Source organism: Ambystoma mexicanum, chromosome 10 (genome assembly GCF_040938575.1).
Source record: "Ambystoma mexicanum isolate Mex_15411 chromosome 10, UKY_AmexF1_1, whole genome shotgun sequence".
Taxonomy (NCBI): domain Eukaryota; kingdom Metazoa; phylum Chordata; class Amphibia; order Caudata; family Ambystomatidae; genus Ambystoma; species Ambystoma mexicanum.
Window position 1 is genome coordinate 1,556,901,797 of NC_090932.1, and position 24,612 is coordinate 1,556,926,408.

Here is a 24,612-nt window from a genome sequence, read left to right on the forward strand (position 1 = left end):
CAACATCATCGACGTAGGACGCAGATGCCGAAAGATTTTCCGAAGCAGCACAGCTGTGGTGATTACTGTCATAGATATGGAATACGTCGTCGGACCATCCCATCGAAAGAACGTTACTAGGTAAGAGAGTAACTTGTTCTTCTAAAGTCATCACTCACACATAGAGGGCATGTGAAATGTCCATACCCTGTGCCAACAACATTATTTGAAGCCTAAAGACTACAGATAAATTACTATATTTCTGCCTCATTGCCATTGCTGCAGTCACCCTGGACTAATCCTTACATATTTTTGTTTCTCCAGACGGGATGAGGAATCGGTCCAGATGACCGCCCAGCAAGTGTTTGAAGAGTTTATCTGCCAGCGACTAATGCAAGGCTATCAGATCATTGTGAATACCAAGTCTCGGAAGTCCAGCGTGTCTGTCCCACCCCCTCTGAGTAGCAGTCCCTTGTACAGCCGAGGTGAGGTTGTGACTATGATCCACTAAAAGTGTGAAAGTCACAGGTTCCTTCACTTGCATCCCGATCAGATATGGCCTTGTTGTTTCTGACCCATGCTTGGAGTGGTTCATGCCACAGATCCATGATAAAGTACAATTCAAGGCGTCTCCTTCTGCTTAATGCCATCAACCATGTGCACTGTCATTTATTGGTGCTTTTATTGTCTTTATACGATTAGGTCTTGTTTGTCGGAATAGACAGGAGGAGGATGACCAATACTGGTTGAGCATGGGACGCACATTCCATAAGGTCACTTCAAAAGACAAGATCATCACGGTTACCAGGTACCTCCCGAAGTGAGTACTGCTGTGCCTGCTGCGGTTCATGCCTAACCCATGTAGGGATTTGCCCATCAGTACGTGTGTTGCAGCGAGTGCTGATATGTTTAGAGTCAATCCTGCTCAATGCCAGACTGACACTTAGCCCTGTGCCACCTCCAGGGCTACATTCAATAGCAGTGATCAGATGTGACATTTTCTCTCATTGCTTTTTATGCAGGTACCCATACGAATCGGCCCAGATTAACTACATGTACAGCCTATGCCCCCTGCACTCCAATAATGAGTTTGTCCCATGTTGGGTGGAGTTTTCACACGAGAGGCTGGAGGATTACAAGTGGAATTATCTGGACCAGTACATCTGCTCTGCTGGCTCTGAGGACTTCAGGTGAGAAGAAGCTCCTTTACCGATAACAGTGTTTAATACATATCAGCAGATGGAAAGAGCATATTTTATGTATGCCTGATGATTAAAATAGCAAGAATCAAACAATGGTCAGGCTCTTCAGGATGTTTGCAGCTCCACTGGCACCCTTTAGACAAAGCGATGAGAACACAGCAGCACGGCCATAGGACACCTATGACCCTCACATACTACAGTGCAAGGAACATTACGACACACTTCAACCACAGACTAGGCTCTGACCTAAACTGCTTTGATGACACACCCACAGAAGTAGGGGACCACATCAGTGGCACATGTGTGCTATACAAATGCTAATTAGCATATCATAACCTATCACTGGTCCAAAGCAAGGTTTTGAAGTGGCTGATAATATTGCACTGTACCAGCCAACACAAAGTAACTAATAAGTAACTAAAGGCGGAGTTCCGGGCAGAGTTCCAGTCTGCACCAGTCCGCATTAGGACGCTGGGACGCTGGGAGTGGAGGTAATTCTTTATACGAACGGGAGGTAGGCTGACTTTCTTTACTTCTCCCGTTCATGGCTCTTTGAAGGTAAACTGTGATCGCCGATGCAAGGCAGCCCACGTTCTTTAACTACCCCACTCGTGCTAGTTCTTTTTCCTTCTTTTGCATTTTCTTCCTTCCTTTTTCCTTCCTTTTCCCCCTTCCCTCTCACTCCTCCCTTTGCCCTTCCTCTTTCCGTCTCCTGTTCCCTTCTTTCTTCTGGCCCTTTTGTCTGTGCCCTCGTCCACTTCAGACCAAGTGCTGGATTGCACGCCCACCAGTCCCCTCACTCGGCAAGATGGCCCCAATGGAATTAAAGCTCCAAACTCTTTGCCGCTTTCCGGAACAGCATTATTTACTTTGAAATCTGCGGCAGCTAACTGTGTCTTCAATGGCCCTCTTCCGCAGACCTTAGCAACAGGTCCCAGAGACCATTTAACCTCCGTAAAGCCGCCTCCAGACATGGTCTGGGATCACATACGAACCCGCTAGCCAGTGCCATCTGCCCCGACACCGCCTCGGCGAGTGGCCCGTGCACCGTGAGGGTCGGAGGACCCCCGATGGAGGACCTGAGGGCGGTGACACAGGCTGGCAGCTCTCTTCAGGTTTCCCTTCAGACCGCTTCCACTGCTCCAACGCTGCCTAAACCCCTGGAGCCTTCTTTGCAGGCTCAGCCACAAACACAGGCCATAACTCCTCTTATTCCTTGTGACCAAGTGGCTGCCCGGCCTGACTCTCTCCCATCTCAGACTATCATGGCTATGATGCACTTGGCTCCGGAGGACTTGGCCATAAAGTCCAATGACCTAAGAAAAACCGCACCCTTGGTGACTCCTAGAGTCTCAGCACTACTGGCCTCATTACCTAATGAATCCTTGCCCTGTCTGCCTTTGGACATACCCATGGGACCATCTCCATCAACGGATGATTGTCGGGCTATGGCTGCCCGCCCTGTCTCTCAAATGACAAGAGGCCCCCCCGAAGCCATTTCAGAGTCAGACTCTGAGTCAGTCTCAGACCACCCCTCTACATCCCTGGCAAGTCCCAAGTCGACTCTACATTCAAATATAAAAAAACCTCTATACAAAAAAAAAGGAAAGGCGAATCTGAGAAATTCCGTGACCCAAGGCTCTAGTGCTAAATGCTTTCCGCCTAACAAAACACAGCAAAATCAAGCGGATCCTAAAGGAAAGAATAGCAGGCAGATGAAACAAACGGGGAAAGCCCTGGGGAAAAGCCTGCTCTCAACTCCCCTGTTGTCAAACGCATTATTGAACTTCTTTAAGACACAGGGAAAAAGAAAAGCACTGATTGACTCCGAACCGTCGGATGCTGAGATCTTGGAAGCTCTGGAGCAAACCCCACCTGCCTCTAAATGTAGGAAAACGGCAGGGGAGTTACCGCCCCAATCACTGACAGCTGAGCCAGATGCTGCCCAGGCTCTGGATATCCGGCAAATCCCCATGACGGCCTCATCTACGTCTACATCGTTCCCACAAACTCCACTGATTACGACTCCCGCTCAATCAATGCTGCCTCAATTGGGGTTAGTGTCAGTTAACCGCACTATTTCTCCGTGTAAAGTGCCGCAGTCTCCATCTCCTGAGGCCAGGCCAATCCGCAAAAGAGTCTCAGAGATCTTGGATCTGCTACAGCCTAAAGTCTATCCTACCCAAAGAGGGATGTCTGCACAAGTGTGGACCACAGCCCATATGAATACACCCAAAGCGACTTCTTCTCCACAGGAATCTAGTGTTAGACGTAGACATTCAGTTGCCAACCCTACACCTGCAAGGAATGGAAGATCCAATGACCTTGAATCACTGATGCACAAAGATTCACCTAACATTAGGAAAGACATGACTGTGATCATGTCTGCCCTAACAATAGCAATGGCGCCTTTCTGCAAACTTTATGAATCACTGGGCGATACATCAAAAGACAATACTGCATCGTTAGCTGTTATCCAATCGAAGCTAACCTTTCTGGAGGGATACATCACGGCAATAGACTTAAAATATGATATCCTACAAAAAAAAAAGGGACTTGCCGGAAGCATCTCTGTCCAGTCCCTCACCATGCACATGCGCCAAAGGAGGCCTGGTCGACCATGCGGTCCATAAATCTACACAGACCTATGTATCTACACACAATGAGGAACTCGCACCACTGTTCCGCAATAAGTTTCCAGCTACAACCCCGTCTAATAGGTCTATACCAAGTGAAGCTCTGACAGGGGGTAGTAGCTCTGGTCTGATGCAACTCCTGACCAAGGGGAAAAAAACATTAAAATTAAGCAGGAAAGAAGAGACAGAACGGTCGACCGCCTATTCCACACACCAGGAACCTGAGATTAGCGGGAGAGCCTCCCGGACTCACCCAGAGTTGGACACACCAGCTGCAAGGGGCAATTTGGCAGCTTCCGCTACTGATTTAACGCAGTTGCCTAAATCTGCGGATGACTTTATGGATTCAAGCCTTTTATTGAACATCTTGGTACATCATGACAAAGCTCCATCTACTAGAGACACAAAGCCATAGGAAGTGCTGACGCTTCCCACCGCCTTTAATACCCCCCTATGGAAATCTCACCCTACGAAGGGCTCGACTTCCCAAAGACCAGCTTCGGAGGAAGCTGTAATTCACCCGCCGGCCCCAAGGGACAGTCCTTCACGTAGAAACCGCCAAAATGGATCCTCGTCATCCTGCCATTCTAATTCATACAATCATGTAGAAACCAAAGAGGCAGACGTGAACAGGGAAAATCAGATCCGCCTGTTTAATATTGAACAAACCTCCAGCAATGACAGCTTTATGATTCTAAATCGAAGGACAGTTCTGAAAATAACATCTTCGACAGTCGCACTAAAGAAATTGAAATCCGATGATTTTAAATGGATCCAGCCTTACCACAGTGACAATAAGGCTAAGGCCTACCTGTATATACATGCCACCGCTATACAGGACCTCACCCGTAAAGTAGGAGATGAACTAAAATCATTGGGGTTCCTTCTTTCAGAAATAAAAAATCCAGCAAATAGCAGTTATTCGACGGAAGATAAGGCCGCCGCCACCAGTCATAATGCCCGAAGCCCTGCTTATCACCACTCAGCAGGGAGAGAAGCTTTAAAAGCTCATTTCTTTGACTCAGCGGATAAGAACAAAGCTTCTAGGGGTCAAAACCAGTATACACGACGCTCTCCGGAAGTAACTCGCCGGCCCGACAAACGTGTCCGAACTCCTGAAGCAATCCGGCGTACAGACCATCATGTCCGAACCTATGCGGAAGTTACATCTGACATTTCGGATAGGAGAGGCCGCAATGGGAAGAACAGGGACAGCCCGCTCGAACGACGTATGGACAAACATCGTCCATATGCAAGAAGACAATCTATCAGAGAGTACTCTCCTTATATAAGAGCTGAGACTCAAAGAAAATATCGGCAAGGCTCATTAACCAGGAACTCCAAAGACATACGTGAGATTCCCAAAAAAACATCTCCCGCAGGTGGTCCATGGAATTGGATTAAAGGAGCGCTGAGTGTCAAACGATCTAGATAGCAACCATCTTCTGAAGCCAGCGATGTGTGTGTCCAAAAGACTTTAACACTGTCAATTTAGCCTTGTTTAATATTTTCTGTCTCCAAGAGACTTGGCTCCAAGAGAAACCGTCCATGGACGGATTTGAAATTGAGATCTCTCCAGCTATAAAGGGCCTGCTAGACCGCCCGTCTGCCGGCCTTCTTATTGTCGTACGTTCCGGGCCGAACCTGAGAATCATCAAGACGACGAAGAGGGCATACGGGGTGCTGGCCGTCCTTATCGATTGGAATTATGCGACCGACAGTCCCGGCCTACATAGTAAGACCCGTCCCAGGCACCCTCTAGCATTGATAACTACGTATTGGAACCCGCAAAGAACAACATCAGCAGATTTCTGCCAAACCATGGCTGAAACCATAGATGCCATTATGCTGGATTGGAACACTCCCTTTGCAATAATTTGCGGAGATCTTAACGCTAATTGTATCCACCCTAACCAACAAGCTTTTGGTAATGCTCCGAGTACACAAGCTGAACACAGAGGGCAAGCCTGGATGAACTTAATGGCAGCAAGAGGGCTATATAATGCGGAATGGACTCTGGGCGGAGACCACCATATTCCGACCTGGGAAAGAGGCCAATCGATGGCAACCCTGGATTATATCTTTGTCTCGCAGGCACTTAACGCAGAAATCCAAAAGTACCAGGTGGTGAAAAACGAGGCGAGCGACCACAACATGCTTACCTTGGAATGGTTAGCCGCTGCCCAGGTGTGTAAGTATTATTCCTCTTCCATCGAGACGAACCCTCAACAAACCCGACTTCGTCTAACAGCGGCCAATGTGATGTCTCTAACCCAGCAATACGCCGAGGTAGCAAAAGCTCTGCACACTTCCGAGAAGGCACTGAGGCCGAACTACCTCCCGATGCTGATCGAACATAGAAAAAAGGCGGGGTCTGGGATGGCTATCCTACCCTCCTTCACCCATAACTATGATAAACTCATAGCAGAGAAAAAGAAGGAGTTAAGAAAACAAAAACGCAGAGCCAAGATTGAAAACACACGGGCAGCCTGGGACGTGTGGGACAATTACAATAAGATCTATAAATAATGGATTAGATCAAGGAGAGCAGCCATCTACCAAAACGACGCAGAAATAATGCTGAAAGCCCTCACCTAAAAAGAAAACTGCAGATTTTTGGAATTTGATAAACCATTTGCAGCTTAACATACACAATAACATGATCAACGCAGTGTCGGAAGCGGCTTGGGTCCAATTTTTTACTGTGCTCTTTATGAGGCCAAGATCCACCATAAATTTGCGGGTAGAGCCGATGCAGACGTCGTGGGCCGACTTGTCGGATAAAACGGATATATTCGCGGCTATTCAGAAACTGAAATCTTCTAGAGCTCCGGGCCCCGACGGCCTCTCTAACTTTGACCTAAAAACTCACATTAAGGAATGGGTACCCTTTGTAAGTCTGCTGTTCAAACATTGTGCCGACAGCAGGAAAATCCCTCTATCTTGGACCAAAGCTATAGTGATTCCCATTTTCAAAAAAGGTAGTCAAGATGAACCAGGCAACTAACGGCCCATAGCTTTGCTGGACATTATGGGAAAACTATTTGCTTCCCTCCTTCTGGATCGTTTCCGGCGCTGGGCACTATCGGCCCCCTGCAGAGATCCCTTCCAGGTCGGCTTCATGAAGAACGGAAGCACGACGGTGAATATCCTTATAATTAACATCTTGAAGGAAAACATCAAACAAGGGGCACCTACAGTGTATGCAGCGTTTATCGACCTCTCGCAGGCATTCGATAAAGTGGACAGATCGCTTCTGTGGAACAAGCTGAAAAACTGGAAATGCCCAGACGCCATCCTCAACCCCATAATTGTGCTGCACACTAATACCACCCTAAGTGTCCGTCTGAACAAACAAGGCTCTCTATCAAAGGAAATTCCAGCTAACAGAGGAGTCAAGCAGGGCTGCCCGTTGGCCCCGGCGCTCTTTGTCGCCTTCCTGGGAGACTTTAAAGCGTCTGAAACCACTGTGCGCTCATTTCCTCCGAAGTTTGGTGGCTCCAATCGCTCCCGCATCTTATATGCGGATGATATGATTCTGCTCGACCAGACGCCCATTGGCCTCCAACGCCAGCTAGAGAATCTAGTTCACTGTATGGACATTAACAACCTGTCCATAAATAAGTTGAAAACTAAAATCATGATATTCTCAAAAAATCAGCCATCGATGAAAAATATCAGGCCCTGGTCTATACACCAAACAAAAATTGAAGTGGTCTCGCACTTCAAATACCTTGGAGTAATTCTTGACGGGAGTATGCAAGAAACAAAAATGCAACAACATCTATGGGCAAAAGCAAAAAATCTAACTTCCCAACTGAGAATGGTGGATCGCAAGTATGGCAAATTTTCCTTGGTGCCGGCCATTAATTTTTACAAGGGCAAAATGGTTTCTGCCCTGACTTGGATGCTACACTTACCATACCTACCTCATTTTGGCAGAAATTGGAGGGATTCATCTGGAAATCAGCTCTCGGCCTTCCTAACTCTATTCCCATCGCTGCTGTGAGAAGAGAGTTAGGTCTCCTATCATTGAGTGCCACTGTGAGTGTGTCTACATTAGCTCTATTCAAAAAGACCCTCACAAAAGATGGGCTCCCTATCTTCAACGTCATTGCTCAAGAGATGGCTTCTACACAGTGAAAGACTCTCGTGAACTGGGCCGAACTCCAAAAAAACAAAGTACATGAACTAGCATGCACAACAGAGGAACTTATCACTAATCCCCAAAGAGTTAGCAAAAAATTTAAAAATCATGATTGGATAAATACCAACGACCGAGCTTCGGCGTGCAAGCTGTTGAACCATCTTCCTCCTAGGTTTAATAGGCTAAACTCTCCTTTAGCCTATTGCTTAAAATTTCCAGACAGGAAACTAAGGTCCATCTTTTTAAGAGCCCGCTTGAACATGCTTCACACAAGAGAAATCTTGGGAATAAGACACCAAACATTCACAAAAATCTGCATATTATGTAAAGCCCCAGATTCTATTGAGACAGTTCGCCATCTCCTCCTGAACTGTCCCTCTTTAATCCAAGAACGTACTGCCTTCCTGACACCCTGTTGGGTAGATTCTCGTTTGATTGAAGAAGACACCTGGTGGTGCCATCTCTTCTCAGGGGAAAAAACCCGCTGGGCTTTAGCTACATCCAAACTGATGGAAGCCGCGTTTATTAAAATCAACGTCCTCGGGCCTGGCTCAACTTCGTCCAACTCTTTACCTTAATTGCCTCCTCTTGCTATGAGGCCAGCAATGGAAGTTATTCACAAACATGACATCCGATGTCTACCTGACAGTAGACATGAATTTTGATAACCAGAATCTGCACATCATCTCTATGGACGATGTTAGCCTTGTAAAAATCATTTATTTTGATTGTGCACAAGTAAATAAAAAAAATAAAAAATAAGGGTTTAGCTTAGATAAAACTTTCAAATTATGTTCAGCTGGAGTTTTGAGCCCCAGCCTCTAAGATCTAATGTGTGAACAGTAGGTCACGTGTTTGAATCTGTTGGGCTGTCGGATCCTTTCAAGGTTGATACAATAATGACCAGTTGTAATAGAATGATAACCAATATCATTTAAGTACTAAGAAGCAGTTTGGTGGGTGTTGTGCACTGTGTACTGTGAAGAGTCAGGCATGGGAGACAGACACATAGATGGAGGCGTCTCACAATTTGCCATTTATTAAAATAATAAGGGGGTGAGACAAACGCCTATCTTTCCCTAACCTAACGAAACACAGATTAAAGAAAAAAGACCTAGTGTCCAAAAATGTCTGTCCCTCACACTATTACATACAACAAAATCATACAAAGGGCGTGTGGTGGCCCACAGCATTTCCTTCTTGGCCCAGGAGGACCTCCATATCTCCGAGGATCAGGACTTTGGCCACACCTCCTTTTCCATTTCAGGAGCGTTAAGCCAGGGCAGAAGCCCGCCGGGGGGCAAAGGGCGCGGAGTGTCCCACAGCATTCCCTTCTTGGCCCAGGAAGACCTCCATACCTCTGAGGATCGGGACTTTGCCCACGCCCCCTTTTCCATTTCTGCAGCGGTAATCCCCTCCAGGGCCGAAGCCCGCCGGGGGCAAAGGGTGCGGGGTGGCCCACAGCATGCCTTATCGGGCCAGGAGGGCCTCCATACCTCTGAGAATTCAGGATTTTGGCCACACACCCTTCTCCATTTCAGGAGCGGTAATCCCGCCAGGGCCGAAGCCTGCCGGGGACAAAGGGCACGGGGTGTTAAGCGACTGAAGGGGTCGAACAACCTGATGCCACCTCCCGCAATTGATGGTCCATTGAATGGGAAACTGATGGAAAACACAAAGGAGCACTCTTCCCCTGTTTCTCCAAGACTTTGAGTACAGGTGAGGAGTGCATAGAGGGGGTAGACCTCATCCCAGGCCCCTCTGAACTGTTATTGAACTGCCACTTTGCTGCCACATGCTGACTCCGTTGCTTTTTTGTCCTGTTTGCACTGACATGGCGCTGACATGGCGACGACTGCTGTGGTCACGAACGGTGTTCTCTCCATCCACGTCCCTTCCTTTTCCAATAGGAAGCCTGCCTGCTCTCCGCTTGACCAAGAGGAAAATTGTACTAGGGAAGCAGAGGTTACTGGACCCATCCACTTTAGCCTGTGACTTGGATGAAAAGACCATTGCCCATAGGCCGGCCATGATAACGGGTGATGCCTACAGTTTGATCATTGAAATCAACAAATTCTTGGGAAGTGCCCCGTCCATCTTGGCGGTAATGCGCCACTGAATCCTTGGAATGCTACTTAGATTGGCAGGACATTGTGGAAGCCTGCATACCATCTTGTTCAGGGAATTCCTGCCCTGGTCCCTCAGCTGCAAGCACGGTGCCGAGTGATATATGATATGATATGATATGATATGATATGGCATTTATAACACGCCTATACACAAGTGTTTCAAGGCACGATAACCCTCTTCCGGAACTACAGAGTAATGGAGGGCACACATAAGATACATCAGATATAGCTTTTTTGGGGGACTGGGAACCTAACTATCTCGTCACTTATGGATGCATCTATTTTCCCCTTTATCTTATTTTCCATGCCCACACCCATGTTTTTGAAGACCCAGACTGTGACTCCTATGAATAAGCCCTGATTGAAGTATACAAGCGACCCTGGCCATGCCACTTCTGCTGCTCCTTTATCTTCCAATACAAAGGTAGTCCATGCAGCCCCTGTCAAGAAGGTGACAGCTAGCCCTCTAAATACTGATATGCAGGTAACTGGTGTACAGGAAATGTGGACCTTCGCGCAAAGGATTACCCCCCGGACACTATCGAAAGACACCGTCCATCATGCAATTGGCACGCGAGATCCAGCCAATGGGAGAGGGCTTCTGCCGGGTACTAACTCCCCTGCTGCTCCCCCACTCCCCGAGAACACCTGTTACTCTTTCCACACCCATTGCTCCACCTGTTGCTAAGGAACCAGCACAGGGCTGCCAGTGCTCTCTGATCCTCGCTGAACTTGTGGCTTTACATGATTAATTTTATAAAAGGGTAGAGGCACAGGGAGGGGTACCCCACGGGAGCACCAGCCAAATATCAATGACAATACTAGGGGATCAGACCCTAGAGTAAAGAAGATGCCAACTGCCCCAAAGTGAGATGTGTTTCAACCTGACAGGAGTGACAACAGGGTTCCATTGAAGTGGTGCCTATAGAGGAGTCCTGGGTCAAACCACTACCAGTACCAATGGTACATCCAGTAACCATCAGGTTAAATTTGTTCGAACTCCACGTCACTACACCCATCAAGGGGGGGGGCATACCATGGGAGGGCGCGCAGTTCACCGTGGAGGGGTAAGAGCCTTGCCAATCCGTAGAGCACCTGAATCTCAGGCCCCTAACTTCCTAAGAAATCAGGAGCACGGATTCAAGGGGGTCGGGGGCGTGAAGAATGGGTGTGGTTTATATGCACAGGGTCCCTAAATACCCCAGCGACATGTTTGATTCAAGAGCCTCCTTCATAAATAAGTGCACTCACTGGCTGAGAACAGTTTACGGTTGTTATTCCCTGTAATGCGGATGGATCCCATGATTACAACCGTATAGAACTCAGGTTCCCAAGCTTGGCCAATGGCCTCTTAGGAATTATCATGCAATGGCACCCAATGTTAAGAAGTCTGATTATTATTAGCGACTCCCCCTTTCTGAAGAACCTGGGTCCAGCAGGAACTATGCTCCCAATGGGAACTGGGTCCCAGACTACAAGACTCTCTGCAGCTAATCTGGTACCACTGGGGAAAAGACCAGCATGGCCCACTAATGTAGGAGGAAATCTCCCTAAAGTTCAAATATAGCATGGCCCAAATATAGTAGTAACTTCAGAACTGTTGGCATATTATACTACAATTGATTTATCTTTGAAAATGTTGGATATGTGCACTTTGATGGCCTTATGGCCGAATAAAGTTAAGTGAAACAACAAAATCATACAGGGATAATTTTGGCAGTTTCAACTTTGTACCACACCATTCTATTCAAATATAAGAAAAACAAAAACTCTTACGATCAGGGGTGGTGCCCTTCCCCAGATCAACTCAGAATAAACCAAAGGTAATTTCACAAAATTTATTTTCTTTTGCCTGGTTCCACTCCAGGTGGAATACACAGTTCTTTATCTCCAGTGCATACTTTACTTGGCAACAAATGTTAGTGTCCACTGTCATGATGCCTACCCCCGGGGAACCAGACCAGGTCCAGCAACCCCGAAAGCAGGCATCAAGTTATTTTGAGCAAACCCAAAAACCCCTGCTAGGGGCTGTTTGGGTGCAGTCCTGGCGCCTTTGGCGCCAGGCTCATCTGGAGAGTCAGTCCTGGCGCCATAGGCGCCAGGCTCATAGAGTAGAACTTACCTGATGCAGACCATGCTGCAAGCTTACCTGATGCAGACCATGCTGGAGAGCTCCAAGCCAAATGAGGCTTGGAAGGGACTATTTTACCTAGGGACTATTTTTTACTTGGGTGGGGCTGGGGAGGAATACTTACCTGGGACTACTTTGGAGGCTATTAAACCACGCCCGAAGAGCAGCACACGCTTTGCGTTATTCTGCATCCAGCAGCGTAACGCTCACCGTGTCTGCAAGCCTGCATCCAGTCTTCTGCCATGCCCGCCTCGAGTCCGCAGCTCCTAGAAAAAGGGAGGAACAGAAGAACAAGAGGTTAGAATAAGAGCAAAACCTTCGATCCTTACCTGAATCCCGGATCCACCGCGCCTTCGAGCTGGAAGAAAGAAGCATTTTACGCGCGCCGCCTCGCCTGCTGCAGCGCCGCGCTGAACTCACCGGCCTTCGCAGCATCCTCACGATCCACCGCATCGTTCTGCACGTTCCCGCCGCACTCTGGCACCTAAGGGGAACACAAGAACAGCAAAGGTGAGCCAAGGGAATAAACAGAGGCAATAGTAACCACCCCCATAGACTTACCTGATTACCGCCGGGGGAACTATTCCTCTTCACGGGTCGGCGCAGTCTCCATTGCATCCTCGCCGTACCCCGGCCCCTAAGGGGAACAAAAGGACAACAAGGTGAGACAAAGGGACAAACAAGGGGAACTCTTCTCACCACAATAGACTTACCTAATTTTACTGCCGGAGGCATTATTCCCCGAACTTCATATTTTCTCTGCACACCTGAATAAGGGAGCAAGCAACAGGTTACATTCTGGCCTTATTTTATTGAACTTAGTAGGATAAGCCAAATCCTTACCTAAACTTCGTCAGCTACCACGAGGAACTCTTCGCTGGGGTCAAGCTGCAAACCGCAAGGAATCGGACAAGAGTGAAAGTCAGACATGTGAACTCTTACGAACTACATACTTTTCGGAGTCAATATTGTTCTGGAACTCACCAGTTCCTTCGAGCCACTGAAGCAACGGTTATCAATGCGCCCCTGCGCTCAATGCAGGATGGAGAGCTCATCTTTTCAAACCATCAGGTGAGACTATAAGAGGGGACATCAAAGGTGATCTGTGGGGAGAACAACGGGGGTGATGGGATTTACGCTCAACTCCACGGGTGGTTAATTCCCTTTCTCCATTTGCAGAAGAATATTCCTACGGGCCAAGCAAACAAAGCTAGGTGGGCCAGGCCAGTCCAGTCCAGTCCATCATCTCGGCCCTACGCGTCACATTGGTGGAGACCGCAGTTGTCCAGTTCAGATCGACGCCACTGTGGGAGCCAGTTGAGCGTAATATCCACTTGACCGTTCACAAAGTCTTTTCTTCATACACTCATTTGAAAGAGTTAATGCAAGAGTTCTACTTAAGTCAGGAGGTTAACATGATAGTTCATCAAACACAAAAGTTGAATTACCAATTCTTTTCCACCATATTCACGTACAACCTTCTACCACATTTAAAGTACTGCAACTTCTCTTCTTCCTGGTCCACTTGCCTTCCTGGACTAACCACTCTTTGTCCCTTTCCTGGTATACTCAGCTGTCAGGACAAAAACTCCTACTACTACTATTTGTACACTGTGGCAAGGTTTGTTCCCAACTTTCCACACTTGTCTCCTCAATGGGGAAAGTTAAATCAACAACTTCTGGTTCATCAAACACATGCGGCACAGAAGGACAGGGATTTGTATATGCATTTCTTTGCTATTGGCAATGCAGGTTACGATTCTCTCCCCCTTGGTCCCTTTCACAAGGAGGACATTTCGCCTGCTGACTCTTATCTCCTTCCCCACAACCTATTGGCTGATGGGAATGTGATTCCCAACTCTCATGACCACGACCTTCAATCTGCCTTGATGTATCTGTGATCTGGCAGTGCAGGTAATAATGTCTCTTGTTGGGCTATCTTTTTCTGGGAAAACTGGATCCCCTTTGTTTTATATTTGCCCTTCTTTGGTTTGGGTAATGCTGGTTCCAACTTTCTCTTATCGGGTCTCTCTTTTCAGGTAAGTCGCATTAACCTTGTTTAACAATTGCCCCCTTTTCATATGGGTAATGTAGATTATCATATCCTTCTGTTCAGCCTCTCCCTTTTGGGTAATTAAATTCAATCTTCTTTTGTAAAAATGTTCAATATTCAAAAACGGCTTTCTTTTGCAGTTGTCTAAAATGCAGCACCCCGGGGTCAGGACAACTCACTGGTTTCTCTTGGCGTCTCCTCTGGATCCGCTTATTGTGGTGTGCTACTCATCGAGTGTTCCCTTGCGTTGGACAGTCACCGTCAGTCTCTTGCTGTACGCGCTGCCTCTCGCTGGAGCTCCCACGGCTCCACACGCGCCTCAGGGCAATGCTCGCACTGGACTGTTTAACCGGACTCGGAGAGCAAATCTTTCATTCGAGACAACTAGGCTCACCACCACTTCCTTCTGAGCGTCCTCTGCATCTCCAGGCTACTCCGACCTCAGACAAACCCTCAATACGGCATCCTGCTGCTGGCAACACAGCCATGCTAGCCTCTACTTCTCCTGCTGCTTCAGAAACTCCTGCTGCTCCTGCTGCCACAGTGTTCTGTTGACCTGCACCTGACAGGCCCTTTAACACAGGTGTGGATCATTAGAACAACTAGACCGCTCATACTGGTCTAGTGCCTCTGTGTCCCTCTTCTTCATCACAGTACTAAGAGCATTGTGGGACTTGAAGTCCATAATGTGCTTATTTACATTAACAGGAAAATCTTCAATTTGGCAAAAATCCATTAATACAGTGGAATAATTAGGGAACTTATTTAGAGGATACTCCCATTCTTCCTGGCCCGAGTCCCCTCCCATATGATCCTACCGCAGAACACCACCCCCAGGGTCAGGTAGTGTCTGCCTTTCCCTGGCCACATGAAAAGATTGCCTCATATTCATATCAGTACATTATCGATATTATTACTGTTGTAGCAAGCATATTATCTGTTCTAATCCTTACCTGCATTCTGCATAGCATACCAGTTTTGTTGTTACCCCTGCTTCAAGGGATTGCCTTCTCATCTTGATAGATATTCCCTTCAGCATCAGCTGCTCTGAAAGGTTTGACAGGGGGCATAGTGCGGCTTGACATAGTCTCCTTAACTCCATCACTCCTGGAATCCGTACGTGATGTCGGCAGTCGTACTTAAAGCATGTTCTACGCACCAACAGCTTAATGCCTTTTTCCCCGTGTGCTCAGCATACTATTCGGAACACAGATCGGTATACGATTTCTTTACTGCATCAGTATGTCTGGACCCAAGCCTTTGGGGTTCAACGTGACGCAGAGCAGTGCGGTCCGTGTCAATGTATGAATCCGAGAGCTTTGTGGGAGCGCTCTGCCAAACTGGGGCTAGGGGAGACCCCCTTCCAAGTCAGACACTATATCCTCAGGAGCAGACCCCAACAGGCTCATCTCTGAGAACAAAGATGGCGGAAGGCAGGAGACGTAAAAGGTCAAAAAAGAGCTCTCGCCACTCTTCTTCATCCTTCTCCCACAAGAAGAAAAAGAAGCACAGACATAGGCGTGATTTGGATTTGTCAAAGGAAAGTGTTAAGTCTTACCCCTCCAATGGGGAACTGAGGGAGGAATTCAAAGAGCAAATGTTACAATTGTTTGAAAAAGCTGTGATGGGTACGATTTGGGTTGTTTGCATGTAACGGAAAAGTTTGTGTCGGAAAAGACCGCAGCTAACTTGACCGTTACAGTCAGAGAACTCATGCATTAGGAATACACTCCCATACCCCCACTTACCTATTTGCGACACACCTCCTTGGGTGCTACCGCTAACTTCCCTGACTCCTAGTGATAATGGTTCTTTGCACTTATGTGCTTGTGAACCAGCGCCGCAGGGTCCTTCCCTGTTTTAATGTATTTATTTTTTAAACACATTTGTATTGATTAATGTGGGGGACACCTCTACAACCCCATTACCATGATAGCGAACAAGGGGAGCATGGGATACCCCTGACTTCCCCGTTCCCCTTGTTAGCTATAATGGTTTTGAATGGCATATTTGATCGAAATTTTGGTTGTACAAACTTTTCATACAGCCCAAAATTTGGTCAAACCTGCCATTCGGTCTTTTAATTTTGGTCTTTTGGGGTATTTCCTGATGGGTGCGGCTTCAGCCTCCATGACCATGTCCAAGGTAGCCGCATGAAGGTATCGAAGAAAGATAAAGCCCAATTGTGAAGATGGATTTCCAAAATTGGTCCTGGTTGGAGGATTTAGGGAGGCCACCCTATGTATGGTAAACAGGGAAGGCGCAAAGAGGTTAGCCAAAACTCAGTCAAGGCGTAGTTTCAGGAAACGTGTGGGATTTGTCTAGGGCTGCAATGAGTCCACACAGAGCAGCACTTAATAATTAAAGTTAGTAGTCTATAAAAGTTTTTTATTTAAGCAATAGGCCCAGAGCAGGGGGATTACCATTTCAGGTAATGCCCCGAGACCCATAGTTACCTGAAGTGGTAATGCCCCCACTCAAGGGGCCTATTGCTGTTAGTACCCCGGCACATAAGCCTGGGGTACTAAAGTCCGTTTTCCCCTTCCATAGCGGCCACTGAAAAAATAGTTCTAAAATGTTCTGCTTGAGGGAATTCCCAGCGAACAGTGCACTCAGGGACGTGTTTCTGGTGGATTGGACCTTTCTTCTCCTCTACGCGTTCCTTCTGATTCCCGTAATTCCATGGGTTCTCCGGAGGTTGAAGAGGTTTCTAGCGACCATGATCTTGATCGCCCCGGAGTGGGTGAGGAGAATGTGGTACTTCGACCTCTTGGATCTGTTCACCTCACCGGTTGCCTCTGCGTCCGGATCACCTAACCCAGTCGGAAGGCCGGATACTCCATCCGACCTCAAAATCCCTCAACCTTCATGCGTGGCTCTTGAGAGGATGAGATATGATGACTGGGACCTCTCAGAGGAAGTACTTCAGGTGTTGCTGGCTGCACGTAGGCCATCTACACGATCTTTGTACGCATGCAGATGGAGAAGATTTCAGGCATGGTGCAGGGAATGCGAGATTGACCTCATCTCCTGCCCCACCACTACAGTGATGAAGTTCCTTCTGCCAGGTCACCACAGTCAAAGGATATTTGGCACCCTTGTCTGTGTTCAAGAGATCCCCAGATCAAGGTTAGTTTTTTATGATCCTGGTAAGGGCACAATTCCTGAAAGGTCTTGTAAATTAGTTTCCGCCAACTCCCTTTGTTGTCCCAGATTGGGATTAATATGGTTCTTAATATGTCTGGTGGTGGCTCCTTTTGAGCCTATCCACTCTTGTCCCTTACGGCTTCTCTTGTTGAAAACAGCCTTCTTGGTGGCTATTCCATCTGTAAGGTGGGTGAGTGAACTACGGGCCTTATGCTGTAAGCCACCCTTCCTGCGCTTTTTGTGGGAGAAAGTCTCATTCACGGTGAGGCCTGGCCTCCTCCTCATGGTTGTATCGGAATTTCACATGTCACAGTCCATTGACTTTCCGTTCTTCTATACTCCTCCTCATCCTTCTAAGCAGGAGGAACGGTTACATCGTCTAGACTCTAAGAGGGCGTTGAGTTACTATATCACCAGGACAGCTGATTTCAGGAGAGCTAACCAGCTCTTCGTGGCTTTTTCCTTGTCCCGTAAGGACCTGCCCGTTACGAAGCAGGCTTTTTCCCGTTGGATAATTCTCTGCATAGATGAATGTTACCAGGCTGCTGGAAAGGAATTACCAGCAGGCATCAGGGTCCATTCCACAAGGGGGTGGGAGGGTCTCTGCATCCACTGCATTGCAGAGAGGGGTCCCTGACCGGGAGATTTGTCGCGCTGTGACATGGTTATCCTTGCATACCTTTGCAAAGCACAATTGCCGGGATGTGGCTCGTACTTCTGATGCGCATTTTGGCAGGGCACTGCAGCAAAATATTTTGATATAACTTTCTGCCCGCCTCCTTCATTACTACTTTGGGAGTCTTATCAGATGAGGAATCTGCTGGAGAAAAGCAATCCATTGAGGGAGAAATTAACTTACCATAATGTTTTTTCTATGGATTCTTCTCCCACAGATTCCTCCTCTCCCCTCCCATCCATCCCCGCTCAGAAAGTCGGTGGTTGCTGCGCATCTTTCTATTTCACCTTGACTTGGTGATGGTCCTCTGTATCCGTTTTCTATCTTCCTGCCACCGTCTTAAAACAAAGATTTTTCTAACGCTGCTGGTAGTGTTCTTTTTCAATTATTCCTCCTTTGGAGGTCTGTAATTACTTTCTTTTTAAAGTGCTCATTAGCCCATTTGTTCTCTCTGTTTTCCTATGCAGTGTGTGGTGCTCTGGAAAAAAGGGTGAACTGAGGGTTGGGGAGTAGTGACGTGGTACTTATACGAAGACCAGGCGCCGGGCAAGACGGATCGATGGTCGGTTCGAGGTCCACTACGCCCCCTGTCGAAAAGTTTCCAGTCGAAGCTGGAGGGAATATCTATCATATGAGGAATCTGCGAAAGAAGAATCCATAGAAAGAACATTATGGTAAGATAGTTTTTCCTTTGTTTTAAAACAACACAGCCACTATCTAACAGGCACAAAGACATCAAACAGTTCTTCCCCAGGGTCTCTACCCTGGAATCCCCAACACAGGTTTACAGGGGTGCCCGCACCTTGGATGAAGTTCATGAACTTGTGTTTAAAGGGGTGCATGTACCCTTCTTTACCAATGTTCTATCCCAAAGTACCTTTGTCAGTCTTTACCACCTGCACAGGTCACTGTGTCAGCTCCAGAAGTTGCAGATGGGTAAATGCCTTTTATTTTATTGGTTGTTTAAACTTGTCATTCTCCTGCTCTGCTGTAAAAATGAGAAATGTGTGTGCTGCTGTTGTCCCTTGTCCACAGCCTAATTGAATCTCTCAAGTTTTGGAGGACACGCTTCTTGCTGCTTCCTGCCTGTGTCAGTGCTACAAAGCGCATCATGGAGGGTGAGGCACACTGCGATGTGTACGGTGACAAGCCTCGCTCAGACGAAGAGGAGTGGCAGCTGCTGGACGGCTTCATCCGCTTCGTGGAGGGCTTGAATCGAATACGGAGGCGCCACCGCTCAGACCGGATGATCCGGGTAAAGTGACAACTAAAAGCTGAAAGAAAAGAATGGGGTCTGGAAGGTAGAAGGTGGATAGTGATCAAAGGAGTAAGCAACGTGACAAAAAAAGGAGAACAATTGAAAAGGAGGTAGAGGTTTTGAGAAAATTAGTTGTAACGGTATGAAAATAGTTTGTTGGTGAGCACGGGTTGGGGAAGATAGGGTGAATAGGAGATGAGATTGAGACCTAAAGAAGGGATTGGACCAAAAAGATTGAAGGGGTAACTATGAACATGGTATATTTAAAAGGTAATAACGGTGAAACAGTCTAGGTGGTAAAAGGATGCAAGATCAATCCATCCAAGGGCAGTGAATTCATTAAGAGGGATGAAGCATGACAAAGGAAGAAGATGGAGATAAAAGATGAAAATGGGGAATTTTGTTATAAAGGTGAACAGGGGAGGCAAAATAAAAATTGAGGAAGTTAACCTAGTTGGACAGGAAGAGATTCATGAAATTACTATAAGGCTAGAGCTTTCTCAGTGATATAAGATTAGAGCAGTCAGTTCCTGTTCTGTAAGCGTATGTTAATACCTTTCAACCAACATTGAACACGACATAGAACGGTACGTCTCGTGGCTTATGCTTGTGTCTCGTGTGTTTCCATAGAAAGGGGCTGCGTTAAAAGGATTGCAGCTGCCGGGGTCGATTCCCACACATCCCCCAGAGCCAGTGGGACCTCCTGCTGGGAAGAAGGGTACCTCAGCTCTTTCAGCACTGTTGGAAATGGAGGCTACACAGAAGTGAGTAAGCAAGAACCCAGTCTTGTGCTGACAGAAACCAGCAAAAGGTTTCCAAGCAGGAAGAATGCATAAATGGGAAGACGATTCACTTTCTTCACTGACCGCTCTTCAGAGTAGGAGGGAATGAGTCACAAAATCAAGAACAGAGGGGATGGGATGGGTTCTGAACTAGGGCATAGTGAGGGCACTATTGGGACAAAGACTAGGGTCAGTATGGTTGTTGAAGTGGAAATGTAGGTCAAGAACGTGGCTTGTCACAATGACATTGTGATCACGTTTTTGGAATTCGCAAAGGTTTTAGGTCGGGTTGAGATGAAAAGATGGAAAAGATGTTTTGTTGGTTGTTAGGGATGTGTGTCAGCTGGAGAAGATTTGGATAGGATAGGGATGTATGTGGCAAGGGGTGATGTGTAACAAGCAGGGCTGTATGCTGGGTGGAAACATAAGGTGAGGTGTTTTTCTGTTTGAGACTCCAGGAATGTGTTTTGGGTGGATAAAGGAGTAGGGTTGTGTGATAGGTGGGGACTGGTAGGAATGTGTGTTGGGTAGAATGCATGTCAGGTGGAAGGTAGGTATGTGTCTTAAGTGGAGACGAAGTGGAGATCTGGATTATGTGAGTGAGGAAACGGAGTTAACAAAAGGGTTAGGTGTTAGGTTTAGTGGGTGGCAGTGATACCAGTAAAATAGACTTTGCTCAAGATCTTTCGAGACCTGACCTGGGCATCTTTCATGAAGGATGACTTCCATGGATAAGTGCATAAATGGTACAGTTTTTCAGACTGGATGGTAATACTGGGGTCCTTTGAGTTGAGCATGACACAAGTTATTTCCCCACCCCTTCCCATTATGACATGTCCCTTCCGTGAGAGAGGGTATTTGGTGAACTCTAGGTAATGACATTCTTACAATATGAATGTTTATCCATTCCTCCCTTTCGCTATTTTTTACTCTCTTTGCACTGCAAAATAAATGAAGGAATGTACTTGTGTGCATTTTTTTGTAATTCCAGGAGCTTGGGAGAGCAGCAAGTCTCCACACACTCTGCTAAGAGTTCTGTGCAGGCTTCAGACAGTGGCATCACACCACCCTGTGTGGACAGCCCCCGTAAGGTGAGTAACTTGGAGAACTAAAGGTGTGGATTACAAAGAATGGGTTGGATCAGGCATGTTGGAGGGTGAGCTGAAGACACAACTGTACTCTCATACCAAGAGAGCTTTGAATAGTCTTTCCCATGGAGTTGCTCTAGGCGCCCACAGGATATAGGGAAATACTCCTACCACTAGTAAGTATATGCTGGGGAAGGACACAATAGTTTGCAATCATGTTAGTGTAGCCAGAGCCTACATGCAAATGAGTGACACTTTCCTTTCTACAAACTGATTGCCCGAAATGTGCAGGAACTGCTTAGTTATATGCTTAAAAGCCACTGGAGTTACACCCTTGGTGCAGCAAGCAATGTTTTTTTTTTTACTTGAATGTGCTATTACAAGAGCAAACTAAGCATATGCAAATTGTCCACTCCTAGAGCAGCAGTCCAGTCTGCAATTCCAGGCTTTGTGATGTGAAATTCTTGTCCTGCTGAACTTCACCAGTGAGGCAAAGATATTGATTCTAGATATTGCATTCAAAGGGTCTGTGTCTAGATACCTATATCACACAATGAGTGAGTTTGCCAATTGCCACAAATGGAGGGGATGAGCCTCTAAGATGCTGGTGATGCCTGTCAAAAAACACATCTGTTTGATGTGTGGTGGCACACACGGCAGAGAAACAAAAAGGCCAAATTAATCTAGCCATTCATTCTTCAGTTTGCCTTTTGTACATCCTTGGGCATGCACAATGGAATGTATCTTGATGTGATGGGGGCACTAAAGGGCTGGCTCTGTCACTCTGCTTTCTGCAGTTTATATTCTTTATGGTGGTGGTTTTAAAATACTGTTTGTTTTAACTTTTCTTTTGTGTTCCACTTTTCCGGCTGGCTCTCTGGACCTCTCACTTACACTGCACTTTGTGTCTGCTTCCCTTCTGTGCATCCATTCCTGCTCGCTTTCTTCTGGTGGCAGGACGGGGCCTTCTTTATGGAGTTTGTCCGCAGTCCGCGCACAGCCCCCACGTTCCACCCACAGGTCAGTTTCCTGGGGAGACCTGGACCCATGGTACACGACCTGCTGATCTTTGCAATGCTTTCCTGGAGTAGGGCTACATTAGCGGGCAGTTTTGAGGTCTTTGCTTAAGAATCAAGAGAGCACACAATGATACAACTGAGAAGATTGATGTGGACCTGACTGAAATCCAAATGTAAGCAGTCTATGTCTATGCTGGACATATACCCGGGGTTTCTGCATACCAAGTCCTCTCTTCCAGTGAGTCGATAATTGGTGCCCTGACACTACCAGGAGGTTAGCTGCAATAGAACTTAAGTTGCAGTTGTTTCATCTCATGTTGCATTGTGGCATCTGGTTTTCACAACAAGGTGATATTGAATGTTGAGTGTTTTGAATTGAATAAAGGGATGCTAATTGAGAACTGGGCACAGATTCAGTGCTTGGGCCTGAGAGCACACAGGTTTGGTTTAGAGCATGTTGAGTATATGCAGTTGATTTCCAATGGGAGTCTTGGGTTGATTGTGTCTGTTTTGAGGTTTAGGGTGGCTTGGAAGGAGCTAATGATTGATAGGTTTGTCGTGCATATAGGTGATGATATGGTATGTGTAGAAAGGGTATCTTTACAGTAAATTGTACAGTGATTCTTGGCAGTCCATCGGTTTTAAGAGTGGAGATGTGTTGAGTAATGCAGAGTTATGTAAGGTCTGTTTGAGAACATGTGGTGATCTGTGAATTTAGGTGATGAGTTAGCCTCATGATGAGATTTCACAATTTCGGATTGCTTTGATATTCACGTTTGATTACTCGGAAGCTAGCTTTATTACCCTTTGTTATTTCCCAATTCTGTGTAATCATCCGACTGCAATGCTAACATTGAATTAAGTGTCTCTTTTACATATTTGGGATCTGGTCCCTGAGCTTGGAAATCTTGTACAGTAACATGTTGGGACTGAGTTGGCAGCATTGGGGTGGGATCAGTGGTGTGTGGGTGTGCATTTGTGAATGCATTCATGCACAATGCTCACATTGGTACCAATGGTGATGGCGGTGCCTGGGGAGGTGGGTGCTTTTGAGCATGTTTGGAGTTTTATGGATACCCTTAAGTTGAGTTGATTGATTAGATATCCATTTTGTTTCATGGCATGCAGGGTTGTGTGTTTGATAAGCAAGGGATACGCAGATAGTGGGAGGGCTGAGAAAGTGTGGAGTGAAATGAGATATCAATATGGGAGTTGAGGGAGCCATAACACACTCAGTTTGACCCAACTGGTGCATGCTCATTGATCCTTTGACACATTTGGCCATAGACCATTCCATGAGAAGCTTTGTGTCAGGTGCCTTGTTATGGCCCATCTCCCTTTACCTTGGACTACCTGCTTATTGTAGTACCCTTTAGTTATCTCTAGTTCACTAGTTCAGATGTGTGCCTGCATGAATCAATACACTGCCGGTTTTGCTATTGCCCTTTAATGATTGTATGTCTCTCTATGTTCTATGGATTTATATTGAGTTGTCAATTTGTGAAAGTTGAGGGTGCAATAAGATATCTGTGGAGTGTTTGTGTATGTGATTGTACATTTTTAAGAGGGAGGGTGCATGTTGCAAAAGAAAAACTCTTGTAAGTTCCTGATGCACGTCTGCATGCCTCTGGTGGAATAGTCTCTATATATGATTGTTTATAAGAAATATTTATCATCTAAACAGGTTTCCATTGACCAGACGGTTCCTTTGCTGCCTGATAACACAACTGTTGCTGTGAATTCTTTTCAATCAGCAGAGAAGAGCGCTGTGCAGCCATTGGGGACTGGTTGTGCTGGAAATGCAGGGGAACAAAGTGCCAGCACAACATTTGCTGGGGAGAGCAGGTAGGTAGAGTTTTCTGTCCCACTTAAGGTTGTATAATTCTGGAGGCTGGATACCCACATCCCTTAGGGTAGTATGCTGTCGAGAGCATGCAGCACTGCATTAGAGCAATGTGCATGCAGACCCTGGTTACTCATTGCATGCCGGTTCTGACCCATTTCAGCCATTTCCTTTCAGGGTGTTAGACTTAGAAGAAACATTATTTTAATGCATGCGAGTTTTGTATCCTTTGTTAATGCTACTTGTGCTTACGTACACATTCTTGCTGCAGGTCCAGAAGTATGCCAGGGGCTGCGGAGATGGCTAATATAGAGGAGGGAATGTACATGTAGTTGAACTCCTTCCCTTGTTTGAGCAACATTAGCAAATGGTTTTGGTGCATAGACCGATACCCATGGGGACATACATGTAGAATAACAATCACCTATCCACTTAAATGAAGGGTGCTCACTTCTCCATGAGTGAGCTCCATTAGATGAACATTTCAGGAGGAAATCAACACAGAGAAAGGGTATGTCTATC

At 46.6% G+C, this 24,612-nt stretch overlaps 1 protein-coding gene across 8 annotated transcripts in view; it reads left to right on the top strand.

Moving 5' to 3' along the window:
* The window catches only part of DEPDC5 (DEP domain containing 5, GATOR1 subcomplex subunit), a 1,004,325-nt gene that overhangs the window by 809,075 nt on the left and 170,638 nt on the right, over window positions 1-24,612 (top strand). For 6 of the 8 annotated variants that reach the window (XM_069619835.1, XM_069619836.1, XM_069619838.1 and 3 more), the window contains 8 exons: window positions 304-464; window positions 682-799; window positions 1,002-1,169; window positions 19,136-19,355; window positions 19,989-20,122; window positions 21,132-21,231; window positions 22,186-22,248; window positions 23,932-24,092. In XM_069619835.1, the coding sequence (XP_069475936.1) occupies window positions 304-464; window positions 682-799; window positions 1,002-1,169; window positions 19,136-19,355; window positions 19,989-20,122; window positions 21,132-21,231; window positions 22,186-22,248; window positions 23,932-24,092 (1,125 nt within the window). The remainder of the gene's footprint in view (window positions 1-303; window positions 465-681; window positions 800-1,001; window positions 1,170-19,135; window positions 19,356-19,988; window positions 20,123-21,131; window positions 21,232-22,185; window positions 22,249-23,931; window positions 24,093-24,612) is intronic. The other 2 variants (XM_069619839.1, XM_069619840.1) reach the window with 1 other exon arrangement.